The sequence below is a fragment of the Gracilinanus agilis genome, chromosome 2, assembly GCF_016433145.1.
Source record: "Gracilinanus agilis isolate LMUSP501 chromosome 2, AgileGrace, whole genome shotgun sequence".
NCBI classification, from domain to species: Eukaryota; Metazoa; Chordata; class Mammalia; order Didelphimorphia; family Didelphidae; genus Gracilinanus; species Gracilinanus agilis.
The window spans coordinates 519,937,533-519,953,493 of NC_058131.1; the positions used below are offsets into that span (position 1 = coordinate 519,937,533).

A 15,961-nucleotide genomic window follows, 5' to 3' on the forward strand; every position below is an offset into this window, starting at 1 on the left:
ATTCTTGTTCTAGACTGTTCTCTAAGAGTGCTTCCAATTTTTAAGTTTTATGATTCAGAGATAAAATGGATAGGTTCACTATATTAGGGAAACATTTTTTACTCTGAGGTTACAAGAATGAATTTAGAAATTAGATATTTCAGATTGCAATGTAGGAAATTAGAACAAGGACTTCAATCAGTTGATTAAAATGTAGTGCTAAAACAAACAACATGGGAATGTATTGGTTAGTAGTGATTTGTTATAAACAAAAGATGTTAATTTATATATGATGTAGGTCTTTAAAAAAAAACCCAGGAAAACCGAATATCAGACTTTTCACATTTATTTTATTAATTCTTTGTTGGTGGAGGTGGAGTGAGTAGTAGGGGTAGTTATGGAGAGAAAGAACAGCAAACTTGTGATTTCATTAGTACTCAAAAGTTCTGTGAGGAATTTCTTCTACCAAATTCATACCTTTACCTTGTTTGCAATTTAAAAGTGCCTGGAGCACCAAGAGGTTAAGTGACTTCTTGGGATTTACAGTGGCTAATAATGGGTTAGATACAGGACTTGAAATTAGTTCTTCTGACTTCAAAGTCATTACAACATGCTGCCTATCATTTCATTAATTCATAAGAAATTAGAAAGACAATCCTTTTTTCGTGTTAAAACTAGAGAAGTTATTATCCATTAGCAAAGTTCATTCTTTTTTTTTTTTTTTAAATGACTTTAAAATAGATATCAAAGTTAGTGTCCATATGTTAGTTTCTATTTAGGTTAACCAAGAGGACAGGTTTTGTAACCAGCATCTTTTGATCCTTTAGAACTTGTTTGTTAAATACTTAAATATCTTTATGTTAATGATTTCTCAGGTATATTGAATTGTAACTTTACTAGCATTTTTCAGTTATTCAGTGACTTGCCTGGGATCCCACAGGTAGGAAGTGTCTGAGGTCAGATTTGAACCCAGAATACTCCTTACCCTCCCATCCCCAAGCCAACCCAATCTCTATGCCTTGTTTCAGTCCACTGAGAATGGTTTTGAGGTTTTGATTAATTTAATTTAGTTTTTAATCACTTCAATTTAAATGTATGAATGGAATATAAAATTATGTAATTATATAATAAAATATAAATTTCATATAAAATCTGAACACACTTGTAGAAATATTTAGCATTTTGGTAGCTTATGCTTTTTTCCCCCTTAAATCCTTTCTCTATCCAAATATTCTTTACTAACAAATGAATGATAAGAGTACAGAAATAAGTACATACATTTTTGTCATATTTGTTGATAGGCTGTCTGGCAATCATTTCATTAATGCAGAAGAAAAGTACTGATGTATGTTATAAAAATTTCAGTTGTAACTGTCATTCATATAGATCTTTTTAACACCTATTCAGTAGGAATTATAGGATAAATGACAAAAAGGTTGGGTTTTTTTAATTTAAGAAAAGTTTTTAAAGAGATAAGTGACAAGCAAGACTCAGCTTGAAGTGGGGGGCATACTTGAATGTTTATTGATAGCTTATGCCTATTTGAGTAGTTTTTAAAACAAATTTTCAAAAGCATTTTCTTTTCATAGTACTTAAAGTTGTTAAATTGTAATTTCATTTTTCTTTTGTAGATCATAATATTAATCTAGTGTCAATGGATGTGACAGTAAATGCTGTTGCTGGAGCTCTTAAAGCTTTCTTTGCTGACTTACCAGATCCTTTAATTCCATATTCTCTTCATCCAGAGTTATTAGAAGCATCAAGTAAGTAATAAACTTTGTACCTTTTGTGAATTATTTTAGATAACCAATTAGTAGATACAGGAGCCAGGGCATAGGTCTCCTCTCTCACACTGGAGCTCTCAAGCTAACCCCTATCATTAGTAGTGGTGGTGGTGATGGTGATCTCTCCAGGCCTCCATTCTGCTTTCACTTGGAAGGATCTTTTTTAGGGGAGGTTCCTTTTAGGACTTTTTCTTTTTTTAATAGAAGTGATGGCCATGGAATGCTGAGCAGTAGGAGAAAGAAAGAACATAGGTACTGTATAGTAAAATTAACATATTTTGAGGGAGGAGGTGGATTCTTTCAGAATTCTTTACATAAAGTCAAACTTATGTAAAGGAAGAAGTGTCTGCATATGAAAGTTTTAAGTGATAGTGATATTTTGACTTGATTCGACTTTCTAAATGGAAACATTATAAATATTTTTGTCTCTGTTTTCTAGACAGTTTGCATCTGGAGAGCTACTTCCAATGATTCCAATAATTCAGATAATTTTTATGTAAAGCATATGATAATGATGAAGCTCTGAGAATCATTAAACTTATATGTGTTAGAAAACATTTTAATCCTACTTGATTTCTTCTGTTGAAATCTGTTTGATTTGTGGGATCAATTGATAACTAGAACATTATTAAACTTCATCTAATACTGTAGATATTTAATTAAGTTTAGTAGTAATGATATATCTGTAACATGAAAATATATGTATTTTAGGCATATAGTGTTAATACCTAATGAGCCTTACTTCTAAAATATACTTTTATTACCTCCTTTCCTCTTCTTAATAAACTTTTAATTTACTTTATCAGTGTTTTAACTGAAAACATATCAGATATCATTTAGCCATCATATATTGATATTCATTTTTTCCTTCTATATCAGGAAGACACTGAGTTCTGTCATTGTATAAATAATATAGCTAATGAAATTGGTCAGCAAAAATATACACATAGATACATACTTAGGTAGGTATGTGTGGCAACAAAGCTTTATAGTTTTAGTGGATTGTGTGACCAACTGGTTAGTGAAAAACAAAACAGTTTTCTTAATTGTGAAAGGACTTATTCTATATTCAGAAATACTTGATTTTGTAACATTTTCAAAGCTGAATATTAAAGACTATTTTCATGATATAATCCCTAATCATCAAAGACACTGTTGAAATCTGTTTGATTTGTGGGATCAATTGATAGCTAGAACATTATTAAACTTCATCTGATACTGTAGATGTTTAATTAAGTTTAGTAGTAATGATATATCTGGAACATGAAAATATATGTATTTTAGGCATATAGTGTTAATACCTAATGAACCTTACTTCTAAAATATACTTTTATTATCTTCTTTCCTCTTTTTAATAAACTTTTAATTTACTTTATCAGTGTTTTAAATACTGGTGTATTTAATTTACTTTATCAGTGTTTTAAATACTGGTGTCAGTGAACAAAATGTCTCATGAAAATTGTTGGGATCTCATAACTTTTCTTGACTGATTTCTGGGGAAAAGAATAATTTTTTGCAGAACAGCCAAGATGTAGCAGAGTAGGACAATTACAATACAGCCCAGGTCCCCTATAGCTATTCCAAGAAGATGTAATGAATGGCATTCTGAATAATGATGATAAAGTCAGAGAAAAAAACCACAGTGAGTCATTTTTCCAGCTTAAGATCACAAATTCAACCCATCGGCAAGTAGGACTTGACTTGAAACTGTGGAAAAGGGTTAGATTAAGATCTCAGACCCAGATTTTGGACTAAGAATAAGGCCTTTGTGCTATTGAGCTGGCTCTGGAGAGAGGATTATAGACTCATAACTAAGAAGAGGACTACAATACTGTCCACTTCACCCAGATAGCAGGTTATGGTTTTAGCATCAGACTCAGAATAGCATTATAGCATTATGATAATGATCCCAGAGCAGGACCAAAAAGTGAGCTTAGCCTCAAAACCAGGAAGAGGTTGTACTAGATATCATCTAGTAGAGTTCTACTTATAGTCTGCCTTTGATGCTTAGACCTAAATCTGGCTCTAGAAGGTGAATAGTGTAGGAGTACAGTGATCAGACCATGTATTTGATTAGATCTTACAGAGCATGCATAAAATTTGGAGTTCCATCTCTCCAAAAACACCTATAATTCTTAAACTTAGCATATAGTACCTAGAAAATGTAGCAAAAACTAGGATTATACAAAGCCTTGAAAGTCTTGCCACAAGTGTGCAGAGTTTGGTTCTAACACAGATTACCAATCTGGCAAGTGAGGCTTGCAAAAATGAATAAACAAAAAAAGATTGACATATTATAGTTGACAGGGAGGTCCGAAATGCAACCCCAGATAAGGAGAATAATTCCCAAATGCCTACAAGCAAAGAAAAAGACAGCTTGACCAGATTTTAGAATTCCATGAAGAAATGAAGGAAGATTTAAAAAATAATAATAATAAAATAATATTACTACAAATGAATAAATAATCAATGTTATAAATATTATTTATTATAAAAATGAATAAATAAAATACTATAAAGTGTGAGAATTAGAGGAGAGAAATGAAAAAGAAAAGAACCAAATGAGAGAAGAAAGACTTGGAAGGAGATCTAATAGCATCAGAGGTACAAAATTTTATCCAAGTAATAAAATTAGAATAAACCAAGCATAAATTATATACCATGAAACTAAAATAAATAGTAAAGCATTAATTTAACATTAAAAAAATTTAAAATATAAGAATGGATTGAGGAGCTAAGAATCAATGGAATACCTGCAAGCTACAACCAGAAAAGAACTTTAGATGGCATATTTTAAGAAATCATCAAAGAAAGTTCCCAATATCTATTAAAACCAAAAGGCAAAGTAAAAACAGAAATAATCTACTGTATACCTCCAGAAAAATGCCCAAACAAAAATACTTAGAAACATCATAACCAAAATGCAAAGCATCTAGGTCAAAGAAAAAATACTAACAGTGTTAAGGGGAAAAAAATTTATAAGTACTAAGAAAGCAGAACTACAGTCAAGGTCACACAAGATTTAACAGCCAGTATTGTAAGAAACAAAGAGCTTGGAATACATTACAGAAGGCAAAAGATAGGTTTAGGCTTATAACCAAGGATAACTTACCCAGCAAAAATGGTATAGTCCTACAAAGGTATAAATAAACTTGCATATAATAAAGGACTTGAAACATTCCTGATGAAAAGTCCAAAGCTGCATAGAAACTTTGAAGTTCAAATAAAGGATTGAAAATAAAAATTAAAAAGTAAACACAAGTGAACAGTCAAGAGATTAAAGGGAGAAAATTTAAATACCATTGCCCTTCCTGAACACCGTAGTCAAAAAGGCTAGAAATATTTTAAGAAATCTTAAAGAAAAATTCCCTAGATCTTAGAAGCAAGAGCAAAATGGAAATAGAAAGGATCCGTCAATCCCTTAACTATAAAAGACTTCAAGATGAATACTCCAAGAAACATTATAGCCACTATCCAGTGCTCCCAGGTCAAAATTAACAATGCTATTAATAGCCACAGTGAAAAAATCCAAGTATTAAGGAGCCATAATCCAGGGTCACACATATTCAACAGCCTCTGCTATAAAAGAACAAAAAAAATAAAAGAATATGACATTCCAAAAGACATAGGCTTTTAGGAAAGAATACACACACACACACACACACACACACACACTCACACACTCACACACACACTCACCTTTGCTGGGTATATATAAAGTATAGAACTACAAGAAAAAATGCACCTTTCTGAAGATGGCATTATACTAATTTTTTGGGGATCTGAAGCTCAGAGATTCTCTTCAGTGATATCTATAGCCTTTAAAAAAGGCTAGTAGTTCATTCAGAAAAAAGCAACTAGATGAAGAATACATATTTCCAGTATTATGAAATGCCTGTAGAATAGCTCTTTATTAAGTTAATTTGTTAGTCAAAAGACATTTATTAAGAATCTACTATATACTAGGGAGTGTGCTAACTACTGATGGTACAAAAAGCAAAGGATAGTTCCTGCCTTCATGGAACACATGGTCTAATGGAGGAAGAAAACAAGCAAATAATATGTAGAAACGAGTTATATATAATAGTTAAATTTAGAAGAAGGAAGGTACTCAGATTAAGAGGGTTAAGGAAGGTTTCCTATAGACAATGGAATTTTAGTTGGGGCTTAAAAGGAAGCCAGAGAAGCCAAGAGGCATAAATGAGTAGAGAGAGCATTCCAGGCCTTTGAGACAGCCAAAGAAAATGCCCTGAGCTAAGAGATGAAATGTTTTATTAATGGAATAACAGAGAAAAGGTTCAGCAAGTCTTGTTCAGTTTAAGAAATAAACATGGCACGGAGCAAAGTTTAAGAAGCCTGGAAAAATGAGGGCAAGAAGATCTAGATTATGAAGGGTTTTGGAAGCCGAACAGAATTTTGCATTTTTGATCCAAGAGATGAGCCACCAGAGTTTACTGAGTAGGAAGGTGATGGATTGCACTTGCACATTAAGAAAATCACTTTGGTGGCTGAGTGGAGAATGTATTGGAATTGGGAAGAGACTTGAGACCGGCAGATTTGCCTTTAGGATATTGGAGTAATTCAGGAGTGAGATGATGAAGGTCTATATCAGGGAGGTGGTAAGAGTAATGAGAGAAAAGGAGACATATTTGAGCTATGTTGCAAAAATAAAAGAAAGACCTTGACACTAGATTAGATATGGAGTGGAAGATATTGAAACATGAATTTGCAAACCTAGTGGACTGGATAGAGGTGGTACTCTTGATACTAATTGGGAAATTGAATATAGGGCAGATTTAAGAGGAAAGGAAATGAGTTCCATTTTCAACATGTTCAGTTTGAGCTATCTACTGGTCATTCAGTTGAAGGTGTCCGAAAGGCATTTGGAGATGTGAATTTAGAGGTCACCAGAGAGGTTAGGTAGATTAGAGAGTCATAATTCTAGAAATGATAGTTAAATCATAGTATTTAATGAAATTATGGAGTGAAGTAGTATAGATGGAGAAAAGAAAAGGGTTCAGAACAATTGTATGTAATATACATCCCATTAGAAGGATAAAGATTTAGCAGAAGATACTGGGAAACAATAGTGAAGTAGGAGGGGGGAACCCATTGGTGTCCTGAAAACCCAGAACAAATGAATATTAAGAACAAGGTGATTAACTGTGTCAAAAACTGTAGCTAGGTCAAGAAAAATGAGGATTGAGAAGAAGCCTTTGGATTTGGTACTTAAAAGATTAGTGCTAACTTTCGAGAGAGCGATTTCAATGGAATCATAAAGTCAGAAGACAGATTGGGGGTTAAGAAGAGAATGAGAGGAGAAAAAGTGGAGGCACTTGTGGATTCCCTTTTCAAAGAGTTTACCCACAAAAGGTAGAGGAGACAAAATACAATACTTTGTGGGGATAGAAAGATCAAGCGAGAGGGGTTTTTTTTGGTCTTTTTGGGGGGATGAGACATGGACGTTTCTGTAGTCAGTAAGAAAAAAACCAATAGATATGGAGAGACTGGAGATAAATGATAGAGTAGGGATGACCAAGGGAACAAAGGGGGATTTTGGTCTTAAAAATGGAGAATGGTACATTTGTTGGATGATGGTAAGAGTAAGGCTATGGCTGTTTTTGAGTGTGTCTGGAGGTGGAGTGGGAAGAATAGATTATGAAAAGTGAAGGTTGAGGAACTGAGTGGTTGGTATGAATGAATTATGGAGGAAAGAAAATTTGTGAGCCAGATACTGAACATGTTAAAGATAAATGGGAGCTCTGACCTGGAATTATATAGAACTGTGATGGCAAGTCTTTTAGAGACCATGTGCTATGCCCCTCAACCAAGTGCTCTTCTTCTTCCTCCCCCCCCCCCCCAATGGATACTGTATGGAGAAAGGTCTACTTTTCAGAATGTTGTTGACTCCCTCAGGCAGCTCTCTTTAAGAGTAGCCAGGTGGAAGAGATTCTTGGACCAATAAGTCCTGCCACCATTTGATTGGGAGGAGGATAGGCAGCTTAAACAGGGTTCTAGAATAAGACGAGCTTCCCTTTTTAAAAAAATATAATCATCCTTTGAGGCAACTAATCCTGATATGGGTTCAGGTCAAGTCTGGGCTTGCAAGAATTGCTTTACCAATGATTCTGTTCTAGCTGCATTCAGCCTGACCTGAAGTCTTCTAGGTGAGGGCAGCATAGCCAGGGGGCCTCTTGCCTCCCCCCAAGTCTTGGATGGGATGGAGTCTTGGAATTTCCTTCCCTTCAGCAAACCAGCATGTGTGCATTTGCTAAAACTCTCTGATGGGGGTGGGGGTTATTGCAGGCAGGCCTTGATGGTCTACTGGAAGGGTGGGTCATGGTGCAGCAGGGGAGACCCTCCCTGAGACTCAGAGTGGGTCCTCTAGGGGAGGTTTGTATCTAGAAAGCAAAGGAGGAGCCCCAGGGAGGTGGACAGGGAAGGTTTCACAGGCTCGAAAGTTGGATGGGGCTGGGATCTCTGCAACTGTGTCCTTCCTTCTCATGTTAGAAGGTGAAAAGAGTGGGAGAATAAAATGTTTAAGATGAAGGGAAATTTGTTGACCATCAAACAAGCATTCTAGTTTGGTTGGGGCTTACGTATAGGAGAGTTAAAAGTGTTAGGAATAAGAAATCAAGAGGTAAGAGGATAGGGATTAGATTTGGATCACATTTACTAGGATGTGTAGTGTATGAAAGGGGTGGAGGAATAGGGAAGTTGAATTGGCCTTTATTACCTCTTCCTTCAGGGGACACTCAAAGCAGGAGATAGAAGGCTTTCAGTTAAAGGAAGTCTCACTCCTCATCTGAGGCTGCATAGATCTTGAATGGTAAACTGTAAGAAGGCACAGAATTAAATAGAAGAGTACATTTGATGATTATTGTTTTGGGGAGATTTTGGTTTCACAACTCTCACTGCTACAGAAGTTTGTGTTTTTAAACACCAGTATTTTCCATAGAATACTGTCAGGCTGCATGAAACACTATATTCTCAGAAGATTCAAAATTTTAAGTTACCCTAAGGACAATGCAGGAGCATCTTAGGGGTACAGTGATTAGAATACCTGGTTCCATAGGTGGGCACAATTGTGAAGAGGTGGGCACAATTGAATAATAACAAGGGCATCGAAGAGGTACACAGGTGTAAATAGACTACAACATATATAAGGCTTTAAAAAGGGGGGTTATAAGAAACATGTTAAATAACCTGGAAAATTTTCCACCTGGAAAATGAGTTTGGCCAGTCATTTACTTAGGGCTAGAATATAAAAATAAATGGATAGGCCTGAGCATTGTATTGGTTTCCATGAAATCTTAAAAGACCTAAAAGGCTTCTGGCTCATTGCCTTCAATTCATTTCAATGAATGTGTTAAGTGTCTACTTACTTGTAGGTCTCTGGGGATACAGAAACAAAAGTGAAGAACAGTCCCTACCCTCAAGAAGGTTACATTCTTCTTTCAGGCTGGGGAAAGGGTTCAGGCTGAAATTAGATAAATAAATATAAGATCATTTTAGGAGGGAGACATCAATGAGAGTACTAACAACTAAAATGTAAGGAACACTTCCATGATCTTAATCACTTATTGAGGTAACATGGACAAGAATCACACAGGATAAAGTGTGAGTATATTGCAGCTTCCACCAATGAAAGGAATATCTACTTATGAGATCATGGATCCATTAAAATAACAATATTTTTGGGGTTTATTTTAACCCTTAAAACATCAGTAATAATTTGACTATGAACAAATTAGATAAATTATTATATATAGTTTTATAACATATCTGTTCATAGCTTGACACTTTTGACAGTAATATCCAGGTGTTTGAGATAATGATGACAATGTCCAGTTTGTCCTGGAGAAGTGTTTTGAACTTTAGTGGTAACTTTGCTTTCCTTTTAAAATAGGAATATTGAAAATTGTTACTGGTACCCAGTAGATTCTGTTATAATTATTTTTTTAGGATGTTGTATGGGACTTAATTTTCTTTATTTTAAAATCATTTCATTACCTTTTGTCTCTGTATTAGAATAGACACAACATTATGTAATAATTACATAATGTAACCACTAAATTAGCTGAATTTTACAGTAGTTATATTAGTATTGTCAAGGCCTTTAAGAGACATATTTTACATTTTTTTCTCCCAAAATACAATTACTTTATTTTTACAGAAATCCTGGATAAGACAGAACGACTTAATGCATTGAAAGAGATTTTGAAGAAATTCCATCCTGTTAACTATGATGTATTCAGATATGTAATAACACATCTAAACAGGTATATTATTTGTGTATCTCGGTAATTTTAATGCTACATATAATGCATATAATATTATTGGAATATTAGTGGCCATAATGATAAATAGATACAAAAGTTAATTTAAGGTGGCATGTACTACAAAATAGGTAAAGTTTTACCTTGTTTTTAATTATAAAGTAACAAATTCTAGTACTGCTTGATTTCAGGTTATGTTTATCACTGTTTTATCAGATCATAGAATTTTAGAACTGGAAAGAAGCTTAGAGAAAATCCTTCATTTACAGATAAGCAGACTAACCAGAGAGTTTGTAATTTGCCCTGTAATATTTATTACTGTTAGAACCTAGTGCCCTCATGTTCTTTCTTTGCTCTATACTGCCTCTACTTTTGTCTTTTTAAAAAGTAGACACAAGTATACTTTTTTTTCCATGTTGAATCATAGATTCCATTAGTGCAGGGGTCAGCAACGTATGACTCTCGAGCCATATCTGGCTCTTTTGAGGGCCAGATATGGCTCTTTCTGCGGGAGCCATAAAGTAATTTTTTTTTCAGGCGCTGTTACAGGAGCGTGCACTGTGAGCACTGTACGGCTCTCAATCCACTGTGCTACGAGCTGCCCCCAGTGGATTATTTCTGGCGTTTATGGCTCTCGTGGCCAAAAAGGTTGCAGACCCCTGCATTAGTGGATTTTTCTTAGCAAGTTGTTTTTTGTGTTGTTCTTATTTCTTTTTGTTACCCAAGACATTTTTGAATCAGTTCTCAAAAGATCTGTTGGAATACATGTGGGAGATGTAGTATTGTAATTTCAGCCTAAGAAAGCCATGATTTGAAAAGTAGCTTTATGAGGAGAAAAAGTATTGACTTCTTTTGATTTAGTATTAATATTGTGGCTTACCTCCTTTAATATAAATAATTGAAAATCAAATATATTTAAACACAATGTTTCTTTGGTGCTGTACTGAGAGACAGAATTTCATAAATTGCAGATAAAACTGAAAGATTGATTAAGTTTATGAGAAACTAAAAGTTAAGAAGCTTGAGTTCTAGACCTACTTCTGAAACTAATTAGTTGTATGACCTTGGACCAAGGTACTTAAATTTTGAGTCTTGTAACCTTCATCCATATAATTAGGAGGCTGAGTTAAATAAACACTAAGATAATTTTAAGATCCTGTGATTATATATGTGTGTGTGTGTGCGTATATATATATATATATATATACGCACACACATACAAGCACATATAAGAGAGAGAGAGAAAATGAATGAATGTGTAGTGAACGGAGCTTTGATGTTGGAGTTGGGGAGAGGACATAAAAATGCCAAAATTATATATTATCATCTTAACTGCAAGTTGATAACATATAAAGAATTATTATGGGAAGAATGCTCACTAGTTGTACATAACAACTAAGATATTAGTTGTATTAATGATTGGGAACTCAAAATACTCAAAAGATTTTGATCTTTAATTCTGATATTCTTCAGTGTCAGTGTAAGAAGCAACCTAAGTTACAATTTGTCTCTTTACTTTGAGGTTATTCTTCTGATAAAAGTAAAATTTAAAAACTGCTTCCATTTATAAATTATTTTTTTCAAGGAACAACACTGAACAAAGGAAACCTATCCTGGGAACTTCTTTTTTGAAAAAATTAAGGTTTTTTGTTTGTTTTTGGCCAGGCACTGTTCTTGAGATACAAAAAACCCCCATAGAAAACATAGGTATTGGGGCAACTAGGTGACTCTGTGAATCAAGAGCCAGGCCTGGAATCAAGTTCCTGGCTTTAAATCTGTATCGGATAATTCCTGTGTGACCCTGGGCAAGTCACTTAATACCACTTGCCTAGTCCTTATGTCTCTTCTGCTTGGAACCAATACTTAATATTTATTCTATGATGTGTTTCTCCATTGTAGGGTTTAAAGGTTTAAGGGTTTAAAAAGAAATAGGAATTGGTTGTTTGCTGGCACTCTTTATTAGAAAGGAGCCTCAGAGAGGAGTTGCTTTAAATTTGCAGCTTGGGTTCTAATGGGATTATATTATTTCTAAGGTTATTTCTTGGTATAAATTCTTGGTTTTTTATTCATATGTAAATGCATATATGTTTTTCTTTTTTTTTACAGGGTTAGTCAGCAAAATAAAATCAACCTCATGACAGCAGACAACTTATCCATCTGTTTCTGGCCAACTTTGATGAGACCTGATTTTGAAAATCGAGAGTTTCTGTCCACCACTAAAATCCATCAGTCTGTTGTAGAAACTTTCATTCAACAGTGTCAGTTTTTCTTTTACAATGGAGAAGTTGTAGAAACTGCTAACTCTGTGGCGCCTCAGCCACCACTTTCAAATACTGGACATTTGGTGGAGCCAATGGTGCCACTTCAGTTACCACCACCATTGCAACCTCAGCTAATACAACCACAGTTACAAGCAGATCCTCTTGGTATTATATAAGTAGAAGATGATTACAGGCAGCCTGGCATTGGACAAAAAAAAAAAAATAGCAACGCTAGACATGCATGTTTCAGGGTACAATAGTGTGTATTTCATATTTCTGACAAATAATTCATGTTCAGACTGAGGGAACATCTTTCTCTTAGAACTGTATCATATTTCTTGTTCATTCCCACTGCAGATCAAGACTATGTGATAAGCATGACTGGAGAGGTTTAATTTTTTTAAGCAAAAATAACTATAAAGTACAAAGCTACTGCTGCTGCATGTAATCTTATTGCAATCACTATATCATTCCTTTGGCAATTTCTGCCTCAATATATTGTGAATAAAATTTTTCTATAGAAATTAAATGATTTAAAAACTCACATTTATGAAACATTCAGTGCTTTTCAGCCTGCTTTATGGCTGTTTTTTTTTTTGTTGTTGTTGTTATTTGGGCAACTTGATTTACATTCAAACATTCTGTGTAGATACTAAAAGCCCAGCTATAGTTATTTTATCACATCAAGCTACTTACACCATACTTGGTATGATGTTGGAAAGAATGAAAAAAATGCACTGTTGAAAATATATTACACTCCTGCCCCTTCAATCCTCTGAGTAAACCTGTGGACAATTTGATGAGGGGTAGATTAAATTTAGTTCTCATTTTTTGTAGCACAATACCAAGGACATACTTGTGGCAAAAGTGAATTTCGAATGTTGTGCAAAAAAAAACCTGATGTCATCTACTTATTTCCTTATGTTCCATTAATGAGATAAACATTTTGTATACTATTAATTCTGTAAACAAATGCATGTTCAAAAGATCATTGATGGTCTTATAAACTTAATCTAATATATTTTAGATATTTTAATTTTTTCCCTCTTGGGGAATACATTTAGTGTGTAGAAAATACCCCATGCCATTTTCATATAAGGTTATATAACTTTTCATACATATGCATAAAAATTTTGTTGTAGTAAAATTCTTTAAACCAAACAATGTTTTAATCTAGGACATGAATTTAATCTGTTCTTTAAAATCTATTTTTATGTGGCCCTTTAAATATATACAAAATTCATTGCTAATATAGCAATAAATACTTTGGGTACTGACTGCCTCTTTGGAGTGTATATATAAAATTACAAACTTGTATTCTTATTCTTTTCTGTGGTATGATGTACTAAAATTTCAAAATTACTTTTGCACCATTTTTATACTTTTTTCTTTGATGTTGGTACCAGTTTTGCTGTAAAACATTGCTGCTTTTTTTCATTTTAAACATTTTATTAGTGATAATGCAACTTACAAAGCGATAAATTATGGTTAAAATTTCTGAATTAGGCGGCTATAAACTTTTTTGTTGGGCTTTTCTCAAGAGTTCTATGAACAAACTATGCCATTTTTGTCTGGAAGGGGAAATTTTGATTTTTCAGCTGCTAGGGTACGTTTTTTTGTGGTTAAGGAAAAATTATTTGGTCATTGTTGTAATCTTCACTCATAATGAGATTTTAAGATCGTCCTATGTATTATAGTAAATAGATGATTTTGAGATTTAAGATTCTTATGAGTTTGATTTGCTCCCTTTTCCTAAAATAAAAATTGCCTTTCCCAACTGTTATGTCCTAGGTATTGTACTTCTAATTTTAACTTGGATTAATCATTCTGGATCAAGATGTTGACGTGAACCAGGCTGCTGTTGAAGTACATGTATATTATAAATTATCTTATGTGTTATATTCTTGCAAGTTATCTTTTCTAAGAAAACAAAAGCCCTATTATTCCTATTGCAAAGCACACAGGAATTGAGAAAGTACAATAATTTTAAAAAACTGTCCGGTAAATGTAGTATTCTTAACTTGTTCTATATTACTTAAACCTGTTGTCTATAGCTTTAATTTATAGCTGTCAGTTTAACATTGGCATGTCTAGCAAAGAAAATTAAACTTTAAGAGTTTTATAAACTGTTTCTAGGTTGCTAAAGAATTTATTTTTCTACTATATATGGTATAGACAAAGCATCAAACTATGTACAGGAAAAAAGCCTGACTATTTCTTTTGGAAGTAGGCTGAAAGGAAAAATTTTCAACTCTCCATTATCTTCATATTCAGTCTGGTATAACTTTCTTACTGTGATGTGAATCTCACTTTACATTTACAATATTTCTGTTTTTTGCTAAACTAGTATATATAGTCAATTCTGATCATTTAAATTTCATCTGTACACAGTACCATTTTTGTTATGTTACAACCAGCATTTACCATTTTCCACATTAACTACATAATACAACTTCTCAAAATTGATATTTTTTTCTTTTCTTTATATCATAGACATAACACAGCGAGTCTGTCTGAATACTCCTACAGTTGACCCAGTTAGCAGGTTTCTCTATCTAACATTAGTTGGAAACTAATTATTTAAAATAATACCTGACTGAATTATTTGAATTGTTTTTGTCCAGAGCTTAGTTTTATGTTTTAAATATTGAAAAAGTATTTTAAATATTTGCTTTCCTATAAAACATCTGGAAGGCAAGGGGCATATGATTACATGTGTATGAGACTTTAGAAAATTAAAAGAAGGAACTAAACAATCTTATAGATTTTATCAGTATCCAAATTGTGGGGAAGGAGTGGCACAATGGGCTTTTAACAATAACATTTTAAGAAATCCTAACTAATAAATTAAGTGATATATGAATTGCCATTATTTTCATTTATGCTTCTTATATCTAATTGTTAAACTGTTGGGCTTAAAGAGCCCTGTCTAGATTAGAGATGTAATAAAGGCATATTGCTACTCTTGATTTATGCATTCAGTAGATCTATCCATTTGGGAATCAAATTATATGCCTTTAATATAATTTATAAATTAATTTCTTTTTTAGAAATAAAATTCCTTTAAAAATTAAAGTCCAGGTACAGTGGATTTTGGTTTTAAATGGTATTTCTTAGTACTTTTGAACATTTATAATGTAAATACTGTAGATGACAGCAGTCTGATTTAGGTGAAAAGCAACTTTTATTTTCCATCCTGTATGTAAATAATGTGGACTTTCTTTTCTTTTTGAGGTACTGGAATATAATTTCTAATATCTCTAAACTATAAACAAAAGGAAACAATTGGAAAAAAGAACCTAGGCCTTAGCTTCCATAGTGATTTTAGTTTTTTTATACAGTAATAATTGTGATGCTATTTGTCAACTGGATATAAATATATATATATATATAATTTTTAAAAGTCAAAAGCGCTTTGTTTCTTTGTTTTTAATTAATGTAATCTTGTGCTTCACCACCAACAGGATGCTGCAGTGAATTAAATATCAGTGAAGCTTATTCTGTATAAAGAATGCTATGAATAAAACATTACGATGCTTTCTGTGTATAATTTTTAGTTCTAGTGGCTCTTCACCATTTTGTTGCTTAAGAATTAACTTCTATTTCTCAAGTAAAAATTCTACTCAGGATATTTTTTAACTGAATCTTGTCTATTTAT

At 33.2% G+C, this 15,961-nt stretch overlaps 1 protein-coding gene across 2 annotated transcripts in view; it reads left to right on the forward strand.

Moving 5' to 3' along the window:
• Nucleotides 1-14,081, forward strand: part of ARHGAP5 (Rho GTPase activating protein 5) — an 86,063-nt gene extending 71,982 nt beyond the window's left edge. For both annotated transcript variants that reach the window (XM_044665063.1, XM_044665064.1), the window contains exons 4-6: nt 1,611-1,742; nt 9,940-10,045; nt 12,149-14,081. In XM_044665063.1, the coding sequence (XP_044520998.1) occupies nt 1,611-1,742; nt 9,940-10,045; nt 12,149-12,479 (569 nt within the window). In that variant the 3' untranslated portion in view covers nt 12,480-14,081. The remainder of the gene's footprint in view (nt 1-1,610; nt 1,743-9,939; nt 10,046-12,148) is intronic.
• The last annotated feature ends 1,880 nt before the right edge of the window (nt 14,082-15,961 follow it).